Source organism: Ursus arctos, unplaced genomic scaffold (assembly GCF_023065955.2).
Source record: "Ursus arctos isolate Adak ecotype North America unplaced genomic scaffold, UrsArc2.0 scaffold_29, whole genome shotgun sequence".
Classification (NCBI taxonomy): Eukaryota; Metazoa; Chordata; class Mammalia; order Carnivora; family Ursidae; genus Ursus; species Ursus arctos.
This window is the reverse complement of record NW_026622974.1, coordinates 4,508,824-4,534,009: the sequence shown is the minus strand read 5'-3', so window position 1 is coordinate 4,534,009 and position 25,186 is coordinate 4,508,824. Positions and strand designations below refer to the sequence as shown.

The window sequence follows — 25,186 nt, the reverse complement described above, 5'->3', positions numbered from 1 at the left end:
GATTGACCTCTCCCATTTCACCCAACCCCTGGGCCATGGCACACCAGTATTAGTGCCCCAGCTCCTTTGCCTGCTTGGGACGGCTTCATTTTCACAATCCTTTGTCACCATGGGGTGTGGGGGGGGGTGGCTACAGCCACATCAGACTGGATTACTACAGGTTCAGGAGCCAAACCTGTTGATGGGAATAAAAGCAAAAATCAAAAACTGGCTCACAGATGTGTTTCGTTTGAACCATATAGTATTTTCAAATCAGGAGATTTTACATAAAAATCTGGATTCTTTTGACATATTGAAGTTTTTAGCAACTCCAGGTCTTGCACCCACAAGAGCACTCTAGCCTGGAGCTGGGCTGAGTGGTGGCCATAGCAGAGACTTCGGCTCTCAGGTTCGCTGTAGGCTCCACACAGCTCACTGAGCTCGGATAAGTGCCCTGCCTGGCCTCTCTGGAATGTCAGTTTGGTGCTTCTCCGATAAGGCCTGTATCACAGTAGGCCCCTGGAAGATGGGAGCTCATGTCCACCCCAGACCATGAAGGACCTCCAGAGCGGCATCAGAATTCCAGCCAGATGCCCCAGATACCACACCATTCCCACCGTGACTTTTCTATCTTTCTCCGGATTTTTATCACCCAAGTTATACCAGAACAAAAATTAAGGATTGCTTTAAAAAATGACTATCACCAAAAAAAAAAAAAAAAAAAAAAGGAAAAAAGAAAAGAAAACCCAAAACTACCACTCTTAAAGTGTTTGCATTTGGAATTAACCTTGACACAAAGACTCTTTGTGGAGAAGAGAAGAGATCTCAATGGTGATGGCAGCATTAGAGAGAATAGGAAGGAAAAGAGGTTGTTGAGTCAGTGTGCCCAGGAAAAGTCTGGAAAGCAACACTCCAGACAATATTAGTGCTTCCCACTGGAGAGTAGAGTGGGAGAGAGAGGAGTGTCTTTTTTGCTTTATACCTGTCTGTACCATTTGATTTCTTCCCTGATCATTATTATCTTTTAAAATTAAGCAAAGATAGAAATTAAAATTAAGCAAAGATAGAAACAGGGTAGGGGTAGAATAAATGGATCTCGGTGATGGGCTGCACAGGGAAGGGGGTGCCCAGAGAGGAGGGCTCACGATGGATGGAGTAAGGTTGACTATCACCCCCAAATCGGTACCATTGATGGAAAAAGCGAACTTAGCTGGAGAAGCAGGGTCGTGAGAGGGAGTTCAGCAAGGGCCCCAGGAAGCGCGCAGTGGGAAACGTCCCGCAGGAAATGGGGAGTGTGTGTCTGCAGCTTGAGGCAGAAGCTAGAATTGGAGCTAATGCTCTGGGAACTATCCACACCGAAGCCACAGGCGGCGAGGTGAGAGGACATTCCTGACGGTGGGCACACGGAGAGAGCAAAGCCAAGGAGAGAATCCAGAGCGGCGAGCTCTGGGGCAGCCAGGCGGAAGGTGGAGATGGCGTACCATCACCAAAGTCCAGAGAGGGGAGTCTGAAGGTAGATGTGCGGAGCAGCGTAGCCAGGCCCGAGTGGTTAAGGAAGACCGGGAGTGAGAAGGCTTAGCGCTTGGCCTACAGCGGCACCTTCCTAGTACTTCTGAGCACAACCCACAGTAAGAAATCATGTGACATCACAGCTCACGGTGAATTAGATGTTCACACCCTGTGGGTGGAATTAGACGTCCAACATCCTTTGCCACGTGCTCTGCAGCACTTCCTACTGGTGTCGACCACGTGACCTGCTTTGGCAGATAAAACGCGGTTACATCCGTCCATGCGGGATCTGGCTGGAGCCCTTACGTTACTGCCACTGCGGGAGAGCATGCTCTGGGGAGCAGACGCAGAGTAGACCCAGACCAGACCTACAGCCTGAAGCCAAGCCCGGCTCAACTCTGCCAGGTCTGGCCAAGATCCGTCGAACCTCGCCAACCTGCAGATCCATGTGCGACAGAAATAAATTAAGAACTGAGATTGGGGGCTTATTATACACCATCACCACCCCAACAGCTGACCTAATCCAAGAAACACAAACACGTATCAAATATTATAAACTTGGGGCGCCTGCGTGGCGCGGTCGTTAAGCGTCTGCCTTAGGCTCAGGGCGTGATCCCGGAGTTCTGGGATCGAGCCCCTCATCGGACTCCTCCGCTGGGATCCTGCTTCTTCCTCTCCCACTCCCCCTGCTTGTGTTCCCTCTCTCGCTGGCTGTCTCTTTCAAATAAATAAATAAAATCTTTAAAAAAATTTTTTATTTATTCACTTGAGAGAGAGAGAGAGAGCACAGAGGGAGAGCAAGAAGCAGACCCCTGCTGAGCAGGGAGCCCAACACAGGGCTCAATCCCAGGACCCCAGGATCTTGACTTGAGCTGAAGGCAGAAGCTTCGCTGACTGAGCCACCCAGGCGCCCCCATTTCATTCTTTTTTGAATGCTGGTTGCAATCCACACTTTGAAAAACAATGTTCTAGAAAATTTGTTCTTGGGTTATTTCACTCCAACACATCTGAGGGATATAACACACTACGTATCTACAAGTAAGTGGCTCACTTACTAGCACTGCGACCTTGGGGAAACTACCTGACCACCCGAGCTTCACTTTCCTAATCTGAGAAATGGGAATAGTATCTGGCTCTAGAGTAGTTGCGGCAATTAAACGAGAGAATGCATGTTAAGTGCTTGGCCAAGTCATTGCTGTAAAGCACATATCCAATAAATATTAGCTGTTATTTTCATTACTGAGAAGCGTGGTGAGGAACAGAAGGAACCAGAGGAATTTCAGACTTAAGACTGAGTTATGGACTACCTTCTCTTGGTTGGGGAACCAGGCTGAAGTTACTGGAATAAGGCAGAGTATGACTGATGACACCAGGTCTAACTAACAAAGGGGTGAGAATCAAACCAGTTGAGTGCCCTCGACAAGGGCATCGATGAGGCATCAAGCACCACCGCTCTGCTCCCTCCGAGAGTCTTACAGGGATTCAGAGCCCTGACTCCATCATTAACTCCTTCTCCAACCCTACTCTAACTTGTCCCCCCTTCCCGCCTTCTACCCTCCCTCCCTGAGTGTGAGGGTTAAGCCAGCCAGCAAAGAATAAGCAGCAGGCAGTCAGAGAGCAACACAGGGTCACACGGTCAAGAGGTGGTCTTGCGTCCTCTGAGCCCATGTTCTCCACTGCTCCGTGAACCAGAGAGAAAGGCCAGTGTCTACTGGTTATTCCTGTCCAAACCCCACTAGACTTCATGATAGCATATGGACACTTCTGATGAGCGAGGGATGAAGGGACACCATCCATGGACAAGGGCAGGGAATGAGCATCACAAGCAGGTTGTAAAAAAGGCTTCTTTATTGAGAGCAGCGAGTGTTAAAAAAAAAAAAAAAACCAAAACAAACAAACAAACAACAACAACAACAATAAAGGTGTGAGGCAGGGTGGCCCACCCTCCCCACCTCTTCCAGGGTCCACCCCTCCCTCCCATGCCCCCCACCCCACGCTGCAAGTACATACAAAAGCCGCCCATGGTGCATACAAAAAGGGCGGGTTATATAGTGTCAAAAGCTCCTGAAAACTCCTTCATCTGCCAGGCACTTAGGATGAGGAAAGGAGAGAAGGGTGGGGAGGAGGCATGGGTCTGGGTCAGCGTGCACAAGTCCATGGGGTGAGGATTCACTGACGCATCCTCCGTAATCCTGGTGCAGACCCCAAGGTGGGCCCCGGGGACCAGAACTATCCAAGAACTTGAGTATGATAAGGAACTCCCCTCAGACCCAGCTCATCTCCAGCCTAGCCCTCCCTGGGCCAACTTGGCAGGTGAGTGGCAGAACTGGACCTGGTCAATGGGAGGAGACCCAGGCCAGAAACTGGGGTTACCTGAGGTACCCACACTGTCCCTGATGGGGGGAGGGGTGGCAGAGAATGCTGCCCAGCTCAAGGCCCTAGTTACTCAGTCTGGGTCTGCATCAGTCTGCCCAGGGGCTGAGGATGAGGAAGAGGAGGAAAGCCCAGGCCCTGCCCAGACCTGAAGATTGCCTGCGGCCCCAGGCAGGGCCCCCGGGGCCAAGGAGGACAGGCATCTTGCCCATCATGCTGGGAGCGCCCCCGACGACGTCCTCCCTGCCCACACCATCCTGAGGCGCAGCCTGCCTGGGCTCCTTCCTCACGGCTTGCCGTCTGCGGGGTTGTCTCCCAGGGTGTTGGCGATCTCGCTGAAGGAGGGCCGGTCCTTGGGGCTGAGGGCCCAGCAGCGCTGCATCAGCCGGTAGAGCTTGGGAGGGCAGCCCTCAGGCTGTGGGAGTCTAGCCTTCCCGGCCTGCAAGTCTGCAGAGAAGATGTCGGATGGAGTGTTAGTCAAAACATTCAACCACCTGTCCAGCTCTGCGGAGCCCGTAGTTCCCACAAGCAGCCACGCGAGGGCGACCAGGGTTGGGGCGCTGGTCAGTGAGTGGTGGGTGGGCAATGACTCCAGGGGCATACGGGAAGTATCTTGCAATCAAAGGTGGTGACTCCCGTGACCCTGGCCCTAGCTCTCTCTGGGCTGGTGAGGGCAGGGTCCACAGGAGGCAGCCAATGCATGAGGACCGAAGCAGGGTCAATAGGCAGGCGTCAGAGTGGCTGGACTGGGCACGGGGGTCAAGGACTATTTACCAACCAGTATAAAAGTATTAATTAGTATTTCAGCTGGAGTAGCCGTATCTGTACACCTGCTAACACACCGGCCCGGGGAAGTGAGGCAGGACCCTGGGCAGACTCCCCACCTGGAGAACATCTGGAATCGTCCTTTGGAAACACAAACTGCCTACCTGCCAGCACTTCATCATCTGCCTGCCCACCATGGGGCATCTCTCCATGGGTGAACACTTCCCACATCAGCACACCAAAGGCCCAGACGTCCGACTTGGTGGAGAAATCGCCCTCCAGGATGGCCTCGGGGGGCATCCAGCGCAGCGGCACCCAGGCCTGGCGGAAGTGGTAGTACTCGCTGTGGGAGGGAAACACACACAGGCGTGGGGTGGGGCTCCCATGGCTCACGGGGTGCAATGGGGTACACGGCCTGGAATCCCCAACGTCACCCCAGGTCTGGCTCTCATACCCAGGCTAGAGCCCAACTTTTCTCAATTAAGGCACTCAGAGAAATTGTTAGCATTAACGCTGAGCACGGGAGTACGCTGGATGAAAATTTGGAGGTATCCATGTGGGGTCTGACAGTTAAAAAAAAGTCCATTAAGAATAAAAATTTAGGGGCGCCTGGGTGGCACAGCGGTTAAGCGTCTGCCTTCGGCTCAGGTCATGATCTCAGGGTCCTGGGACTGAGTCCTGCATCGGGCTCCTTGCTCAGTGGGAAGGCCTGCTTCTCCCTCTCAAACTCCCCTTGCTTGTGTTCCCTCTCTCGCTGTCTTTCTCTGTCAAATAAATAAATAATAATAAAAAAGAACCCCTTTTTGGAAATTCCATACTAAATTATTGATTAGAGCAGTAGTTTCCAACATTGGCTAGTCATTAGAATCACCTGGGAGCTTTAAAAAACAAAACAAAATTTAACCATTCTTCTGTTATTTGACGTTTAGAAAGCATAAATTTCTATCACCATGTTGCATCTCGTAAAGGAAAACCACTATCCGCTATTAAAATATAAAGGGTCCTGGGGCGCCTGGGTGGCTCAGTCAGTTAGGCACCTGCCTTTGGCTCAGGTCATGATCCCAGGGTCCTGGGATCAAGTCCTGCATTGGGCCCCTTGCTCAGCGGGAAGGCCTGCTTCTCCCTCTGCCTGCCACTCCCCCGGCTTGTGCTGTCAAATAAATAAAATCTTTAAAAAAAAATCAAAATTTGCTTCAATGTTAGTATTTTTTTTTTCAGATTGTATTTATTTATTTGACAGAGAGAGACAGACAGCACAAGCAGGGGGAGCAGTAGGCTCCCTGCTCAGCGGGGAGCCCAATGTGGGGCTTGATCCCAGGATCCTGGGGTCATGACCTGAGCCGAAGGCAGCTGCTTAACCAACTGAGCCACCCAGGCACCCCCAATGTTAGTGTTTTTAAAAGCTAACAATCATATATATTTTCTGTTTAAAACAAAATGTAAAAAACGAGAACACGTTGAATGGAAAGAAAACTTAAAGAGCTTTACTAGTGATAAACCAATTATGACTAAAGCAACAGCCTGACGAGCTGTGGTGACTCAGAGCCAGGGTGACTCGCAGGGAAGTCCCCGAGAGGCTGTGTGGTGTGTGCAGGCATTCCAGAGCAATCTCTGGCCTGGCTGCTGAGCTTGAAGTTTTGGGCTTTAAGACAGCAATTACTGAATTCAGGAAGTTACAGAGGGAACCATATGAATAGTTAAATTACACATGAACTGTTAAAAAGTCTGACCAGTTATTTTTAAAAAGGTTCATGTTTTACCCCCAGAGAAAATTTGTAAGTGTCGGTGCCCACTGGCTAGCAAGTCTGCTGCACCTTTGGAGAAAGGATGGGGAGGCCCTGTCCCTTCCCAAGCCCTCCAGCTTTGGGCCAAGCAGACACTGAGACCTTTCCCACACCCCCCCAAGCCCCCTCTGCCCTCTGCCCCTCGCCACACCCGCCCGGTGCCCTCCTACCTGTTGTACACGTCCTTGCTGAGTCCCAGGGCCGACACCTTCACCTGTCTTTGAGCGCTGACCAGGCAGTTCCGAGCGGCCAGGTCCTTGTGCACAAAGCGATTGTTGGACAGGTGCTCCATGCCCAGGGCCACCTGGGTGCACAGTGCCACCTACAGCGAGAAAGGGGCCTGTCAGACAGCCCAGGACTAGAGATCAAGGCCACAGTCCTCCACACAACCCATGGTGAGGTCTCGGTGCCATCAGTGTGACGCACAGGAAGCCCTGAAGCAAAGACCTAACAGCCTCGCTTTCCTTCTCTGTACAATGTGGGTAACAACAGCACCTGTCCCACGGGCTTGTTAGAAGAACTGAGGTAAATGAAATTCAGCTCTTGGAGCCACTCTGGCACACAGGAGTTCAACTAGGTAAAGGGCACACGGGGCAGGAAGGACACATAGCATTCACTTTTTTGGTGAAAAATAACTGGGCACGGGGGGCGCCTGGAGGGCTGATTCAGTCGGGCGACTGACTCTTGGGTTCGGCTCAGGTCATGATCTCAGGGTCGTGAGATGGAGCCCCATGTCGAGCCCTGCTTTGGGCTCAGCTCAGCAGAGAGTCTGCTTGAAATTCTCTCTCTCCCTCTCCCTCTGTCCCACCCCTCAACGCTCACACACACTCACACACACTCTCTCTAAGTAAATAAATAAATCTTTGTAAAAAAGAGAGAAAAGAAAAAGTATAACTGGGCAGTAATCATAGCTTACATGTTTATGGGTTGTTTCTTTTTACTTCAAAATTACGTATTTTCTTCCAGTTGTGTTTAAAACAAAACAACAACAAAATGTGTGTGTGTGTGAATGTACGTACACACATGACTGGTTGCCTCCAAGGAGAGGAACTGGGGACTACAGAGTAGAAAAGTAGGGAAACAGGATGCCTAGATGGCTCAGTCGGTTAAGCGTTTGCCTTCAGCTCTGGTCATGATCTCAGGGTCTTAGGATCGAGTCCCGCATCGGGCCCCCTGCTCAGTAGGGAGCCTGCTTTTCCCTCTGCCTGCCGTTCCCCCTGCTTGTGCTCTCTCTCTCTGACAAATAAATAAATACACTTTTTTTTTTAATTTTTAAAAAGTAGGGAAACTTAAATATTTTTTTTAAAGATTTTATTTATTTGAGATAGAGCAAAAAAGAGAGAGAAGGAGCACACGAGTGGGGGAGGGGAGTGGCAGAGGGAGAGGGAGAAGCAGACTCCCCACTGAGCAGGGAGCCTCACCCAGGGCTCCGTCCCAGGACCCTAGGATCACGACCTGAGCCAAAGGCAGATGCTTAACCAGCTAAGCCACCCAGGTGCCCCCTAAATATTGTTTAAATTCTGAACTGCATATAGAAAAATCCGTAAAATATACATACACTTCCAGAAATAATTATAAAGCTCACACCCAGGTACCTGTCACTAAGTAAACAAACAAAAACAAAACCCAACAACGCTAGCCTCCCAGAAGCCACAAAGGCTCCTTCCTAATCGTGAATGTATATTCTCCCTCTCAAGAGGTAACTGCTATCTCAACGTTCACGATCATCACGGCTGCTCTTTGTAGTTTTACCACCGACACACACATCCCTAAACAACAGAACTCCGTTTTGCTGCTCTGGAACCGGATCACGTTGGAAGCATACAAAATGTCTACACTTTTGTGGCTTGATCCTTTTACACAACGGTGTGAGATTCAGCCTTTTTGCAGGGACCACCGTACAATGTCCCTTTTCACGAGGAGTATGCCACGGCTCATTTATTCTAATGCCGACAGATATTTGTTTTTTTCCAGTTTTTGGCTCTTAAGAACAGGGCTGCTATGACTATTCTGATGGGTACACACGCGTGAGTTTTTTAAGATGGTGAGGCATGGGTCATGGAGTAGGAGTATCGCCAGCCTACAAAATAATGCCAAACTCTTCGCCAAAGTGCAAGACAGCTGGGGATATTTCTCACTGATATCCTTTTTAAAATGTTGACCATGTGTATACCTGTCACATATAACACATTATGTAACACAGTAAATGGAATTATGATTAAGTTAGACTAACATTTTCAAAGTATGTATCAATGCACCGAATAAATAGTGAGCACCTACTGTATACCATACACCGCTGGGTGCCGGTGGAATACAGCAGGCACGGCAGGACAGGGTTCTCGATGATAGGGCAATCTAGAGGGGAGACGAGAACTGTATCCGCAGGGGGATACAGCAGGGAGAAGGTGGCCTATGCCCACAGGGAAAAGCTGAACGCCACGAGAGTGCTTGCAAAGATCCATGGCCCCTCTGTCGCCTTATATCCAAACCTCAGGGAGCAACCATTTTGGGACACGTGTGACCTGAAGCATTTCTTTGTATGTAAAAACAAAGCAAACAAATGAAAAGGGGTCCGTGGGAAGATTATTTAACAAGTCACTGGCCAGCTGTGTGTTTCTCCCGGCATACGGGCTGCCTCTCAGCATCCACAAGGGAGAAGTCACCCCCCCACCTCACGCCATCGTGGAGAGGTGAAGATGAGAATGTGGCCAGTAAATGACGTCAGCAAGGAACTAACAATCGAGGCCCCGTGATAGCATTTTTAATATATCTGACTGTGAAAGGTCAAAATTTATGTCAGGGGGTTCAGGAAGAAAATGCGTGAAAATAACATCCACGTGTCAATGGAGAGAGTCAATGGGGTAAATGCAAACAACTGAATCTGGAGTTCCTTGAACTACTCTTACACCCTTTTAGGTTTGAAATATCAAAATAACACTTATCAAACACACACACACAAACGGCCAATAAACACATTAAAAAACACTACTAAGTAAAAGCAGCCCACGTGTAGACCAATAACGACAGGAGGTCAGAGGTTAACCAGAGATTATGGTCCGGGCGCCTGGGTGGCTCACAGTCAATTACATGTCTGCCTTCGGCTCGGGTCATAATCTCCAGGTCCTAGGATCAAGCCCCGCGACGGGCACTCCGCTCAGTGGGGAGTCTGCTTCTCTCTTTCTCTCCCCGTAGCCCCTCCCCCCAGCTCATTTTTTCTCTCTCAAATAAATGAAAATCTAAAAAAAAAAAAAAAAAACTACAAAGATTATGGTCAATCGGCTTCTATGCTTCTGAAGTTCAAAAAGGGAAACAAGCGGCTGGGAGTGGTAGAGGGGCTGCTGCGAAAAGGAGACCACCCAATCAGAGAGAAGAGCACGGGAACGTGTTGAACCTACTGTGTGCCGAGCCCCGCGCTAGGCTGGCTGTCTCCCCTGCTTGCACTCTGTAGGGTGGGGGCCATCCTCAGCTTTACCCATGTACCCCCCTAATGCCAGAGCCTAGCTCTTTCCTCAATACTGCAACTGCCTCTCCTGGGTCACATCGCTGGTGATGGGGGACACAGGTAGGGCTGTCTGCTCATCAGCAAGCCCAGGGCTGGTGCTGGCTACAGATGGAGCCTTTAGCATCCCTGGCTGGCTCTGAGCCCCTTCACTGGCCTGGCTCCCAGGGTCATGGAAAGGCCGGCGGAGCAGCCAAGCCCACACACCGAACAGGGGGTCACTCCAAAGGCAGATCTCAAACTGTGTGCACTGGCCAGTGACATCCCTGTGGACCCCCCGCCTCTACCGGTGGTTTGCTAACTGTAGTCACAAGCTATTCGTAGGTCATGAAACCAATTTAGTCAATCTTAACTAGCAATAAACTTTTAAATGGAATACACAATATCAGAGTACATATTACTTAGTAAGGGTAAAGGTCATTCATAAAACTTTTCATTAAAAATATACACACACATACACACACACACACGCATGCATGTGACGGCTTGGGATACAAAATGTGTTTTTTTGCGACTGGGTCTCAGTCAAGAAAAGTTTTAAAAATAATGGTCCGTATCCAGATGGCCAAGAGACACATGGAAAGATGCTCAACATCACTCGTCATCAGGGACACGCGAGTCAGAGCCACAGCGGGATTTCACCTCACACCTGTCAGAACGGCTAGTATCGAAAAGACAAGACATAACAAATGTTGGCAAGAGTGTGGAGAAAAAGGAACTCTGGTGCAGCCATTCTGGAAAATAGTATGGAGGTTCCTCAAAAACCCAAAAATAGGGGCTCCTGGCTGGCTCAGCTCGCAGAGCGTGCGACTCTTGATCTCGGGCTCCTGAGTCTGAGAAATGGTTTGGGAAAAAGCAAATTGAATGCTGTACTTTCTTAACACCAGAAAAAACAAAATGAAACAATGCTCGAAACCTGTGTTGTCCAAAATAGGAGCCCCTCGCCCTCTGTGACTCCTTAAGTGAATTAAAGCTAAATAAACTTAAAAATCAGTTCCTTAGTAGCCGTAGCCACATTCTAAATGCCCAGGAGCCAGCTGAAGCTAGTGACCAGCACACTGGACAGCGGCAGCCAGCGAGCATCTCCATCACGGCCAGAAATTCTTCAGAACCGCCGATCCAAGCCACCGCCACACCGGGCCTATCTACGTAACCAACACACTGGCTGACACTGCACGTGCCCAGGGCCGAACCAAGGACACCATCGGGAGCTGGGAAACGATCTCATATTCTTGGTGTATTTTCCTTATCTGAAGTGAAAACACAAAAGCTCCACTTAGCTTACAACCAAACATGTGGCCCCACTGATGAGGGTTAAAGAAGAGGTCAGGGGCGCCTGGGTGGCACAGCGGTAAGCGTCTGCCTTGGGCTCAGGGTGTGATCCTGGCGTCGTGGGATCGAGCCCCACATCAGGCTCCTCCGCTATGAGCCTGCTTCTTCCTCCCCTACTCCCCCTGCTTGTGTTCCCTCTCTCACTGGCTGTCTCTATCTCTGTTGAATAAATAAATAAAATCTTTAAAAAAAAAAAAAAAGAAGAGGTCAGGTGAACAGGGCCACCAGGATGACTGGCTCCCCACTGGGTGCAGAGCCCCCCACTGTGTCGCCATGGAAAAGTAGAGGCCGCCACACTCCCAAAATCGCCCCCAGACTGCCATCCTCAGAATACCGCCACGTGCCGCAGTGGTCACAGGGCCAGCTGACCACTGAAGTGGTCGTATCATTAACAGACGGACTCTACTTCAGGCTTCAAAACCGCAGGGCACTGCCCGGCCTTGCCAGGTTATCTGTGAGGGACAAGCCTTCTGCAATGTGCCCTCACTGGACTTGCCATTCCCCTCAGCCTGCTCTCTCTGTTCTGGCTCATTAGCTCAACAGTCCGCTGCTAGCCAAGGGAAAGAGAAGAGAGTGGACTTGGCATGGTGACTAACTTGCTTTCTTTCCAGAGGGGTAGTGCTTCTGGAAACACTGGCTAAGTTGAATGGTAAAAGGCAATTCTGTTAGACCCCAGCCAATTACGTGTTTCCTTACTGCTGGGCAAGATGCCATCAGATGGCCACAGGATTCATTTTCAAATACCGTTGCAAAGGCCCGCTCTTTGGGAAAGGCCAGGCCCACCCCTTCGCTTCCAACACGCCAGCCTCATGCTCGCCCATGCTCTGGCTAAGCCCTGGGACGCCATTGCTGTTCTCATGCTACAACATCTGGCTGCACGCACCACTGTCCGTCCTCGAGGCTGCTAAGCTGACCCTGCTCCTTGTCCCATCCTTAGCTTGCAGGGACCCACAGACAAGTCACAGGTTACAGTTCCGACTTCAAAATCTCCCATCATCTCATCAGCTACTCGAACACACGCATGACCTCTAACACCCAGGGCCCGTGTCTGATTTCTGGCACTATCCTGCTGCTGTCCTGAAACTCTCCCAGGGCTTCTCGTGGCCCATCCACACCAACTAGGCGCTCTCGTTCCAATTCTACCCGACCAGGGAGCACCCTGCTTACCATCCCACTTCCCCTTAGAAACTAATTCTTCCTTCTTCCATTCCCCTAAATTCGAGGAATATAAAATGATATAACAGCTCAACAGATTATTTGTACAAGAAAGTATCTACGATTTTAGTATACCTTTCCTACAAATTTTCATTTTCATGGAAACCCCCAAAAGCATTATTTTTCAAGTTACTGATCAAGACCCACATGCGTCTCAAAATCAATTTGGTGGGTTAAAAAAATAGGATAGGAAATATCAAGTGCATCAAATACAGTATTTTGAAAGTGTAAATTTAGGGGCGCCTGGGTGGCTCAGTCAGTTAAGCATCCAAGTTCAGCTCGGGTCATGATTTCAGGGTCCTGGGACAGAGCCCCACATAGGGCTCCCTGCTCAGTCGGGAGTCTGCTTCTCCCTCTCCCTCTGCTCTTCCCCTTGCTTGTGTTTTCTCTCTCTCTCTCAAATACATAAATAAATCTTAAAAAAAAAAAAGAAAAGAAAAGAAACAGCTGGAGAGCCTGTTTGAAAAATGCAGGTCCTCAGACCCCATCCTTAGACATTTCTATTCCCTCAGTCTAGAAACCTGCATTTTTTATTTTATGCAAAGCCCACTTCCAATTAGATGCAGAATATTGTCCTAAGAGTGTGCAGAACCCAACTTATTAAAGCTCCCCAATCAGATTTAAGATGCTAGGGGGAAAAAGTGGGGGCAAGATCTTTAGCACAGGTGGTAATGACTTTCAGTCAAACAGAGTCCTTTAAGTCATGTGACAGAGGTCACTGACTTCCTGTCTGCCTGCCTACGTCCCTGTCCCAGAGAAACCTACCTGACTCCCCTCTTTCCTGAAGCCATCCCCTTCCTGCCATTCAACTACTTCCTCTCCTTGAGAACTGACTTCAAATTGCTTTTTCGACCAGCAAACCTTCTCTGTTAACCACACCGTCTGCCCACCTAAAGGACACGGAGGTCTTTGATGTCTCTTAACTTATGCCTCTCACTCATTTTCAGTCGTAACTGAAGTCTACAAGGCACATGCCGTATGCACTTTCCCAAGCTCCCCCGCTAGATCCTAAATGCCCCAAGGACGCCTGGCAGTTTCCATTTTGCAACCCCAAGGGTCCTTGTGGCCATGACTGGCTCAGTAGAGAGTCACTGGCTCCTTACACGTCCTGCTTGGTGAACTCTGGGGTCCTGACATCCGACTGAGAGGAGCACATCCTGTCCTGCGGCTTTCCCCCTACAGCCACTGAAGACAGAAGCTGCAGCTTCGTGGGGATGGAGGCAGGGGCCTGGTGTCAGGAGGCCAGACATGGCCGATGTGGGGCCAGGTCACTTGTCCTGGGTGGGCTGCAGTACATTTACCTAACATTGTGAGGAAGTCAGCCTGAGGGGCGCAGAGTGACTTCCCCAGAGAGACCAGGGGTGACCAGGGTCCCACTTGCCTCACTTACCAACCAGTCATGCCTTTCTGGGCTGACCCCAGAATCTGTGACCTGGGTCAGCCGACAAGGCGCAAGGTCACCTGGGAGGGAGGCCCCTAGCAGTGGCTGCCTACCTGCCCTGGGCTGTGACTGGTCTCTGAGGCGACCCTGCTGTCAGCCTGGCGGCTGGATGCCCAATCCCAGAGGAGGACCCATTCCAGCGGGGAGGGAAGAAGGCTGTGGGCAGGAAGAGCTGGGCCACAGAAGGTATCATCTGAGGTGGGCAGAGGGGAGTAGGCAAGCTTTCCCTTCCCCACTGTTTCAAGCCAGGTCTGCTCCACTGTGGGGCCCCAGCCACGGATCTGTGCCCAGAAGGCAGGAGGAGAACGGAAGGAAAGGCTGGGCGGCCCATACCCTGAGTGAGAGTGAGAGTGTGAAAACCACAGTGGCTGAGACACGGAGCAGCCCTCTCACAGAAGTCTTCCACACTCAGGGCCGCATCCTGCCCCTCCCTCGACGCTTGGGCTGCTCCCGCTCCCCCAGCTCAGCGCTCACTGCAGGGGGCAGATGGCCCACTCCAGCAGCAAGGGCCAAGGGCAGCCCTTCCAAACGAAGGCATGGCAGCAACACAAAGGCATCTGGGGGCTACGTGATCTGGGACAAGTCCCTTAACCTCTCCAAACCTCGGTTTCTTTATCTGCAAAATGGGGCTAATGACATCTGTTTCAGAGGACTATCGTGATGGCCGAGATAACATATGTAAAGTCCGGCCTGTTCCGCAGGGAACATTCCATCAGCGGCACCTCTATCATGATGACTGCCTTGATCCTGGCCCACACTTGAGGATCTCTCCCGCCCTGTCCTCACCTTCTGCTTGGTGCTGAGGGGCTGTGACTTCAACTTTTCATCCTTGCTCTGCGAAATCCTCAGGAACTGTTTGAGGTCTCCCTAAGGGAAAAGCCAAGCATCTCTGTCAGGTCAGAGGCCAACTATTATCTCCGAAGCATCAAACCAAGCAGGGGCTCACAGAGCGCCTACCTGGGCAGAAGCAGCCCTGGCCCTGCACCCCCACCCCGGCCAGCCCCCCTCCCTTGGGGGAAGTCCAGTGGGAATTTAAAAAATACATAGGAGATGGCTTCTAGAAGCTCTCTCAGTCGGAAGGACAAGACCGCCATTCCTACCCTCAGGGGAGCCCCAGACAGGAAGGTGACAAAGATCTTGCCCTCAGGGAGCCAAGAGGAAAACACAGCTCCTAACCCTCACAGACCCCTGGAGGAGACCCCTGTCCTCCGGGGGTTTATCATCTAAGAAATACTGAGGGAGCAACAGCAGCAGAAACATGCATAAAGTACTCATAAACCCTTGCCAAGGGCAAGAAGAAGGATTGCTCCTCCTTCCTGCAGAGCTGGGGGATGTGACAAGCGGCAGCCTGAGGACCAAGGGAGTAAGGCCTGGATGGGTTGGGGAATGCAGAGTAAGGGGCAGCTCAGGGCAGCTGAGGTGGAAAGAGAAGGCTGGCGACGGGGCTAAAATGGGACCGGATTTCCAGGAAGGAAAGCCGGGTCTGCTAAGTTTACCCTCAAGGGGTGATGAGCCCTGCAGAGATGGAACAATGACAAACCAAAGAAAAGCCGAGTCAAAGGAGAACACCTGGGATGCAACCGTACGGTGTGCAGAGTGAGGGACTGGGAAGAACTGGGGACTGGCCCCCAGACATCGGGCTGGCAGACAGGAAGGAGGGAGCACGGGTCAAGGAAAAGCAGGTGTCAGAGAGTTAGCGGCAACAGGAGGCTGAGCGTCTCCAGGGGGCAAGAGCGGGCAGGCTGAGACCACATGAGATGAGGCTCCCATGGTGCCCCCCCCACCTGCCAGCAGGGCACTGCCCTGCCCGAGATTCCCAGGTCCCCCCCAGCATACCAGGTCCACGTACTCCAGCACCATGTAATGGGGTTCGGCTTCCCGGCACAGCCCCAGGAGCCGCACCACGTTGGCGTGGTTCAGCTTCCCGAACATCTCGAACTCCCTCCGGAAGTCCAGCTGCTGCTGTTCGTCTCGGCTCTGCAGGCTCTTCACAAGCACCAGGGTCTCTGCCACCCCCTCCTCCAAACCCTGCGCCTTTGCCAGGAACACCTCCCCAAACTCACTTTTCCCTGTGGGTACAGGTCTGGGTCAGCCAGCTGCCCTCACCCCAGCAGGGAAGCTCCCAACTGGGGAGGGTGCCTCGCCTCTCTACACAGAGGGGAATCTTCACTACACCCCACCCACCCGACGGCACCCCACCCACCTGCTCGGTGCCCCTGAGCAGACCACTCCCCACCCCACCCACCCTGGACTTCATGGTCTCCAACAACAGTACAACCGAGGGGTAGAATTAATACCCGGCATTTTCCAAAGGATGGCTTGTTTGACAATTTTAGGCGGCTCTTGATAAACGTGTTAATAGTTACCTGTTTTAATGTATACTCAGAAAAAAATTTAACTACCACGAATCCCAAATTTCTCACATTTTTTCCTAGAACAACACTAACTTGCATTAATTTTGTTTTGTTTTGTTTTTAAAGGCAGCCCATCTGAAGGAAACACCAAATAAACAATCACAGAAATGACGAGAGCTGGGGAGGGGAGCCATGGACAGGCACCGGGGACGCACTGGACTTATCTCCCCTCGGCTTCCTGCCCCCGGCTCCCACGTACTGGGTTTTAGGGACATCAGAGCCAGAGACCCTAACCGAGCCTCCAGACAGGCCTGTCATTACGATGTGACAGTTGTGGCCAAGGCAGCATACCCAGTGTGGTGATGGGCTGCAGGCTGGTCCTCGGGAAGTGCATCTTGTCAGTCGTGCTGTGGCGTTTGTTGGTGGCCGCAGGGCCAGAGCCCAAGCTGGTCAAGGCCACTTCCTCTTGGATCTCTGCGGAGGGCTGCCCATTCTGCAAAGGCCCACCTGGGAAGAAGGGGCATGGTGGGCGACGGCGGGGAGCAACATGAGACCAGATACTCTGGCCACCATGGAGACCTCGCTTCTCTCCCCCAGACCTCTACTGCCGTCAAGCGGGTCCAATCAGCTTCCACGCAAAAAGGCCAGTGCAACTGGTGAACTGATGGGGTAGGGGGTATAGGCGTCCCTCAGAGTACAACCACCGACTGACGCAGCTGATTACCACCTCTGGAACGGAACCAGGACACGAGTCTCATCTGAGCCACCGGCCCCCGGACACTACATCAATGTAAGGGGCTTTGCTTTCGTGGGGGCCTCCTCTGTGTGAAGCCCTAATCGGGCACAAAGGGGAATCACAATGAGGGAGACCCAGGCCCTGCTCCTGAATGCCTAAACGGATAGGGGCAGCCCAGCAATGCTCTGAGGGGAAGGGTCGGAGCAGGGACACAGACAGAATGCCCCTGGGGGAACTCGAAGACGAAGGGGGAAGACAGATGTGCTACAGAAACACGAATGCGAGTACTGACTGCACCCGTGGTTTAGCAGGGCAGGGAAGAGCAGGCCGGCAACGGAGACGCTGGCCCCGAGGCCCCAGCGAGGTCCTGAGCCAGGCTGCTCAGCCCCCACGGCCTGGGAATGGGCCAACTCCCGGCTTCCTGCTAGGGGTGGGGCAGCTCTGCCCGGGCCCCGGTTACCCAGCGCACAGCTCTCTGTGTGGCCGCCGGGGGGCGCCCAGCGCCTGCACAGCGGCCCCGCCTCCCCGCCACCGCTCCTCACCATTGAGACACTCCATCTCTGGCTCCTCCGCCTCAGGCTGCTTCTGAAGGCGCTTGGCCTTGCAGCGCTTCTTGCAGTAAAACATAAGGCCCAGCACGGCAATGATGTAGGCCACGGCAGCGCCCACGGACAGCCCGATGGTCTGGATCATCTTGTAGGGGGGAGGGCTGCCCGGGCCCTCGGACTCCTCCAGCACCGGCTTGTCTGAGAGACACACAGAAGGGTCTGGCTGGGGGGGCCAGGGAAGCAAACCCAGCCCTCCTTCGCTACCAGCCCCTCCCCACCCTACACAGACCACACCTCCCAGACACTCCGTGGCCTGACGGAGCCAGAGAACCAGGGAGGGTCACCACTGTCACTGGCTTGAACAACGGCTGGGTCCATGGGCCCCACCAAGGTCACAGAAGTTCTGAAGGACATGAGGCCAGTGAGTCCCTGGTGCGCCTCTGAAAGATGAGGCTAGGGACGCATGTAAAAAATGGCACTGTCAGGATGCTGACACAAACCCACGCTATCCTTAACAAGCTTCCTAGGTGACTTGGTATCTTGAACCAGGCCCTGAAGAGCAGCATTTGGGAATTCCTGATTTAGGATCCCAGACACTGCCTGACACAGAGCCAGTTCTTCAAGAAACGCTGTTTATGGAAAGGATCTTCTAGTCTAGGGGCTTTCAATAGCCTAGCGTCCCACAGTGAAAGAGGAGCCAGGAATCATGAGGGAAACTGAGGGAGAGAGGCCCATGAGGGAGACCATGCAGGATCCCCTGACTCCGGCCCACAGCTAAGGTTTCAACCAAGGGGCTTTATCACTTTGCTACTATCCATTCAAAGTTCCACAGAATATTTTGTCTAGAAAAACAGTTCTGCTACTAAACCACAAGTGTGAGAACTTCTCATTGAAACCACTCTCATCTTACAGATGCAGAACCAAGCCCCTGGAGAGGAAATGACACCTCATGGGCATAGAGCTGGTGAGCAGGAGAAGCCAGACCTGAACCCGAGGCCTTGACTCTCAGAGCCCTTCACCTGATGCATCATCTGCTCTGGGCCTCCAGGGCAAAGGAACCCTTCCCTGCTGCACCCTGGCCTGCTCCCCTCCCTGCCCACCCAGAGATAGGTTGCAGCTGCTTCTGGGAAGAAGCATTTCAGGACAAGAGCACCACCCCCATGCCCTCCCAACACGCACACACACATGCACACAGGCTGTGGAATGTTAAATCAGCAACAGCCCGGCAAGGAACCTGACACGATGCCACAGCAGGGTAAAGGGGACCCAAGCTGAATCCCAGCCGCCAACACAAAGAGGATCTCAGTGTCTTCCGTATACAGGGAGCCGATGAAAACAAAGATGAGAAGGAAGTCTGGCCCCAGCACTTCCTGTGCAGGACACCGCTCCCCAGCACATACCCACAACGTAGAGGGGGGCCTCCGTGTGCTTGATGTTACAGCTATTGCCCGCGATGCAGGTGTAGCGGCCTGAGTCCTCGGGGGCCACATCGTGGATCACCAGGGAGCCATTCTGGAAGATGTGCATCCTGCCAGGAGAGAAGCCACAGTGCTGGCACCTCCCCAGCTCCTCGGAAGACCGGCTGCAGGAGAGGTGCGGTGGGTCAGGGAAGCAGACGGCCCTACCTCGGTCCCAGCTTGGTGGGGTCCAGGATGCGGTCTTTGCCCTTCCACTGAATGAGCGGCTTGGGGTCCCCCTGGGCCTCACACCGCAGCAGGGCTGTGTGGCCCTGGTACACAGTCGTGCGCTCTGGCTCCACCTTGAAGGTGATGAAAACTGGATGGGAAGAGCCCAAGAAGGGGTGGGGAGCAGTGAGCCACGGGGTTGGCAGGGTGTGGGCTGCCCCCCGCCAGCCCAGGGCCTGCCAGCCCCAGCCCCAGGGCCCTGCCACGGTCGCACCTGCCACGGTAAGCTGGACGTGGGCACGGATCTGGCCCTGCAGTCCATTGGAGGCAATGCAAGTGTAGTTGCCGGCGTCATCACGGGTCACCCTGGAGAAGTGCAGCGTCCCAGCGTTGTCTGTCACCCACTCTGGGAGGCTGCTCCCATCTGTGGGGGCGATGAAGGGAAATTACAGGCTTGACCAGAGTCACAGGGTAGCTGGCAGTGCGCTCTGTCACCCGGCTCTACTCAAAAAGGTGTTGTTCGTTGCTCCTGACGACCCACAAAGTCCAAACTGCTGAACCAGACGCTGGGAACCCCCCCGTTACTTGCTGCTTTTTCCAATTTCTCAGTCTCACCTCCTTCCACTGCCCTGTACAACATCTCACTCCTGCAAAACTGGACTTCCAATGGGGCCCTGACTTTGCCTTGTTCTCACCCTCACCTCCTGTCACTTCTCACTCCTAGAATCCTTTCCTGCCCTTTCCCAGCCAGGCTTCAGATCCGTTTGGAGCCCCACCTCTGACAGAAAGCTGCGGGGAGACCCTGCTTCATCCCCGAAGCCCGCAGTCCTACTCTCTAGCTCGTACTACTCACGGAAATGTAAAAACTGCTCCAGCCCCTTGACAGACAACTTGGCAATCTACAGCAAGGGTTGCAAAAATGTGCATACCCTTTCATACATAATTATTCCACTTCTGGGAATCTCTCCCAAAGGAAATAAACCCAAATCCAGAAAAAACTTTGGCTTAAGGATGTTTATTGCAGCAATAAAAAGAGAGAGCGAGAAAGGCAGAGAGGAAGAGAGGGAGGCTGGTAAACACCCTAAATCTCCCTCATTAAGGGAATATTTAAGTAATTACAGTGAAGAAAATCATCAGAATATTAGTACAATCAGCAAAACCAAAGTTCATGTATAAAAGCATGTGGAAATGCTTGAGAACGTTAAGTAAAAAAGGGTATAAAATTACATAATTAACTGTATCTTCTTTTTCTATAGTAAGCATGACTTACTCAAGTAAATTTAATAAGTGAAAATTATATATTCAATAAAATTGTTATGTGCAAACAGAAAGATATACATAGAAAAAGAAGGGGGCACACACCCAAAGATGATGGATAGCGGGATTACGCATTTCCCCCCAAAAATTTCTTGTTTATTCTTTTTTAAAGTTTTTTTTTTTCCTTTTCTCTTCTCTTTTTTTTTAGAGAGAGGAGAGTGTGCATGCGGTGGGGGGGGGGGGGGTGAGGGGGAGAGGGAGAGAGGGAATCAAAGCAGGCTCCACACCCAGCTCAGAGCCCAATCACATGACCTTGAGATCATGACACGAGCCAAAACCAAGAGTCAGACGTCCAACCAACTGAGCCACCCAGGTGCCCCTAAAGATGTGATTTTTTAAGTCAATTCTACCCTCAATGTAGGGGTGTAACTCACAACCCCAAGATCAAGAGTCCAGTGCTCTACTGACTGAGCCTGCCAGGCGCCCCCACGAATTTTCTAAAGGAGCCCATGTTACCTTTCTGTCCCCAAGGATGACTATTTTGAAGGGAGAGGGAGGACTTCACAGCACTGTCTGGGCCAAGCCAATCCCTTGCTGCCTCAATCATTGTCCATGATGTCTAATGTCATAACCTGACCTCCCTGGTGTCTGGCTCCTTTCTTCCTAACTAGACTGTAAATCGGCCCCACATTTCTTGTCTTTCCCACAGTTCCTGGCAGGGTGCTGGGCCCTCGGCTGGTCCTTGGACACGCATACATCTGACCCGTGGACTGTCCTACCTGCCCCCACTCCATGCCCACCTGGTACCCACCTGCCCGAATCCACTTAATAGTAGGCTTTTCTCGGCCTGTGGCTGAGCAGGGCACCGTGGCCTCCTTGTCAAACTCCATGCACTGCTGCGGCCGGGGCGGTGGTGTGAACTTGAGCTTTTCTGTTTCAGCAGAGGGAGGGTGGGTGAGTGGAAAGAGAGACAACCAAGGCAGCCCGAGAGGCCAGGGCAGGCCTGAAGATCTGGGCCCCTGCTGCTCCCTCCCCTGGGCCAGGCGCACCCCCCCACGGGCACTCACCCAGCACCTGGACCCGGGCTTGGGCCTCGATGCTGCCGGCTGGGGTGCTGCTCACGCAGCGGTACCACGTGCCATCATACACCTCCACGCTGTTGATGCGCAAGGTCCCGTTCTTGGAGACTTCGAACCGCGAGTCCTGTGGCACACATTAAGGGACTGTGGGGGGTCTCAGCTCCACAAGCGTCTTCAGGGGAGCTTCGGGGGAAGGAGTGCTAGGGAGCTGATCACAGAGGAGAGCCCCGGAAGGGGATTCTGCCCCCTTTCACCAGGAGTAAGCCTCATTCTCACCTCCGAGATGAGCATCTGGTTTCTGTACCAGACGACTGTGGGTTTTGGTGTGGCCTGGGTCAGGCAATGCAAATAGCCTGGCTTGCCCTCCTCCAGCTGGCTGTCTTGGGGCTTCTTCAGCCACGTGGGCACAGCTAGAGGGACAGGGAGGGAAAAGAAGACCAATGAACATTTCTGCAAAACCTAAGGAAACAATGCCTCAAAATTCGAATCCCACACTCAACCCCAAGTTCAGAAGCCCCTGTCTGCTCTAGTGAAAAGTGCAACAACGACCCTTTAGTGAGGGCCTATGGGCAGCACACTTGGAACATGCTCTTAGTTAATGGTCACAATAAACCCCATATGTATGTATTTCTAGACCCATTTTACAGCTGAGAAGACAGAGGTTTAAAGTAGTAATGGGATGTGCTAATACCTAATAGATAGGATTCAGATCCCCGGTCCATGTGCCTCCAAAACCCTTGCTCTTTTCCTTACACTGAAATGCTCCAAGGCTCGGTCCTCAGATCCCTGCTCTGCTTTAGCCATCCTCGTTCCCTGAGATCGCAGCCAGTCCGTGGCCTTCAATGCCATATATGAGTGCATGATTCCCAAACCTATACCCTGACTCCTGGCCTCTCTCCCCACGAGCTTCAGACTTGCCAACCCAACTGCCTACCGCACCTCCAGCTGGATATCCGATAGGCATCTGAGCGTTACATGTACCAAAGAGAACAAGTGAGTTCCCCAGAACCAGCTTGTCCCCGTTTTTCCTACCTCAGCAAACACTGTCCCTATGCAGCCAACAGCAGAGGTCAAAACCTAGCCTTGACTTCCCTCTCTATAGCCCCTCCTGTCACATCCATTCTGCACAAACCCTATCTACTTGAGCTCCCCCAAATCCTGAATTTGACCACCTATCTCACCTCCACTGCTACCGCTCTGTTCCAGGCCCGTCGACACCTCCCCCGAGTGATTACAGTCATCTACCAACTGGGCTCCCTGTCTTGACTCCTGCCCCTCACAGTCTGGTCTTCTCAGAACAGCTGAGAGTGATCATTTGAGAATGTCACTCTCCGACTCGAAACCCTACAAGGACTTCACGTCTGACTCGGGGAGGGAGATTGTTTGCAAAGAAGGTCGTAAACAGTTCTCCCATCCCTTGTTTCTTTGCACCGTGTTGCTGCCACTTTCCCCAGCTGGAGACAGCCTACTTCTCTCCTGCCTACAGTCTGGGTGGCCGGTGACGGGCCTGGCCCAACACAGAGCCCAGTGGAAGTCACGCTGGGCAACTGCTGAGTGCATGCCTTGAGAAGGCTGGAGGCTTCCACCACTGGGTGAGGAGCCCCGAGCTGGTCTGCTGCAGCACCCATGGGGAGACACCTGAGGCACCCCGTAGATACATCCTCCATCAACCTCGAGACACGCGAATCAGGCCACCAGGGAATGGGCAGCCACCAGCCGACCTACCAGCTGACCACAAGCACATTTGATCTTTCTGACCGTCTTGCAGGGTAGGTAGTGGGCTATCAGCTCCATTTTATGGATAAAGAGACTGAGCCCTGGCAAAGAAGGTGGCTTGCCACATATCGTCCCTCTGAGCATGGGGGAAAGGGTGGGACCTGGGTCTCTAGAACCCCAGTCCCTTGCTCTTGCTCTGAAGTCAAAACGACTATTTTTCTGTGTGGGCTGTCACCCCACCTTCTGTGCCTGGCTCTTCACGGTCTACTCCAACATCACCTCCCAGCAGCTGAGTCCCCAGCGTGCAGAAACCAGAGCTGAGAGGGCCTCAGGTGAGCCCCAGGGGGGCCTCTGCACGTCACACCCAGAGACCAAGGCCTTGTCATGGGACCCGAGCTCCCCTCCACCTCGCCTCGTCCCTCAGGGCAAAGGTGCTCACTGGCCACAGTGATGTTGACGTCCTGTCGCCGCTGACCGGCCAGGTTGGCAGCGTGACAGGTGTAGACACCAGCGTCGCTCTCCGCGGTACCAGCAAACACCAGTTCGTGGCCTTCCTGGAAGACTCTGCCGTGGGTGGGCAGCCGGGCTCCCGCATGCTCCCACCACACACGGGGCTCCGGCAGACCCTGAGGGGGCAAACAGGCCACACGCTCCTCACGGCCAGCTGTGAACACCCGTGGCTCAAATGGCAGCATGTCTTCGATCTCTGCAGGGAGGGGAGCAGGAGGCAAACCACCTGATTACTGTGGGTCTCAGGGTACCCCATGCTCTCCCACAGCAAGCTTTGGCCCTTTGTAACACAAACCCCTAAAATGCTGCCTCTCCTCTTCCCGCCCCAGCATCCTCTTCCTCTCTCTGCCAGCCAAGCTGCTTTCTGAGAGGACCCAGGAGCCTAACTCTCTACGTGCCAAGAATGTTCCCCCACTTCAGCAGCCCAGATCCAGGGACCCACCTGCCAGGTGAAGCGTGGCCTCAAGGACGACGGGAGGGCCCCTCTGCCCGTGGCCTATGCAGCGGTAGACCCCTGCGTTGCGCGGCCGGACCTGAGTCAGCAGCAGGGACCCATTGGCAAACACAGTGGCTCTGCGGAGGTGCGGGGGACTGCAAAGAGGAGAGAGCGCTATTTGGAAGGGAATGAGATGGAACCCCATGCTGCGAAGGCCAGAGGTACCGGAAGGAATTGGCCAGGAACAGGACAGAGAGAAGGAAGCCCCCATGCCACGTCGGGATGTGTGTGTGTGTGTGTACACGTACATGCGTGTACTCATTCATGTTTGTGCACAGGTGTGTTCCACCTACAGCAGACTCAGCTTTTGGGGTGGCGAGGTAAGCCACATTGTCATGGGAGACAGTGAGTCATCAACAGCGTGCAGCTGTGGACACAGAGGGCCACCTTCCCGCAGGGTTAAGACGAGCCTGCCAGTAAGGCCCCCAGCCCCAACAGTCAGGAGCCCCTCGGCCACACCAGATGACCTGCTCATGACATCTTCAGGGCTGAAGCCAGGTGGGATCCCCTAGCCTAGAGAGCCACACCCCCGAGGACCAAGGCCATGCTGGCACCACAAAGGAGCTCTCTGCTCTCATTCGGCCCAGGGAAGGACAAAAGCCCAGATAAAGGAGCTGACACCACCCAGAACCTTCTGGAAGTGGTTGCTTCCTCCAAAAAGTACGTGTGTGTATGTGTGTGTGCGTATGCATATAAGGTAACCTTACCATCCAGGGCCTTCCTATCCAGACAATGGTCACCAGGTCCCCTCTATCCCTCCAACCCTGGATCTCTACTCCCATCCCAGAAGACCCATATAGGCAGGAGGAGAGTGGGGAGAGAACAGAGCCACCACCAGCTCATACAGTGCCTTTGCGTGAACTGGAAAAAGATGCCCTTCCGGGAGGCTTCCCTTTGTTGAACTCATTTTGTAACAGCAAGACATTCTACTGCCATCTGCTGGAAACTCGAAGTAATACATGTATAGG

General features: G+C 52.8%; 1 protein-coding gene across 1 annotated transcript in view; it reads right to left on the bottom strand.

The window, feature by feature from the left end:
- Positions 1–3,318: 3,318 nt before the first annotated feature.
- Positions 3,319–25,186, bottom strand: part of PTK7 (protein tyrosine kinase 7 (inactive)) — a 61,418-nt gene continuing 39,550 nt past the window's right edge. The window contains exons 6-20 of the mRNA XM_026507412.4: positions 24,165–24,313; positions 23,652–23,918; positions 21,773–21,906; positions 21,485–21,620; positions 21,229–21,348; positions 19,435–19,584; positions 19,161–19,311; positions 18,936–19,063; positions 17,530–17,733; positions 16,603–16,758; positions 15,734–15,966; positions 14,684–14,764; positions 6,581–6,732; positions 4,791–4,969; positions 3,319–4,308 (exon numbers count right to left, since the gene is read on the bottom strand). Of these exons, the coding sequence (XP_026363197.1) occupies positions 4,148–4,308; positions 4,791–4,969; positions 6,581–6,732; positions 14,684–14,764; positions 15,734–15,966; positions 16,603–16,758; positions 17,530–17,733; positions 18,936–19,063; positions 19,161–19,311; positions 19,435–19,584; positions 21,229–21,348; positions 21,485–21,620; positions 21,773–21,906; positions 23,652–23,918; positions 24,165–24,313 (2,401 nt within the window). The 3' untranslated portion in view covers positions 3,319–4,147. The remainder of the gene's footprint in view (positions 4,309–4,790; positions 4,970–6,580; positions 6,733–14,683; positions 14,765–15,733; positions 15,967–16,602; positions 16,759–17,529; positions 17,734–18,935; positions 19,064–19,160; positions 19,312–19,434; positions 19,585–21,228; positions 21,349–21,484; positions 21,621–21,772; positions 21,907–23,651; positions 23,919–24,164; positions 24,314–25,186) is intronic.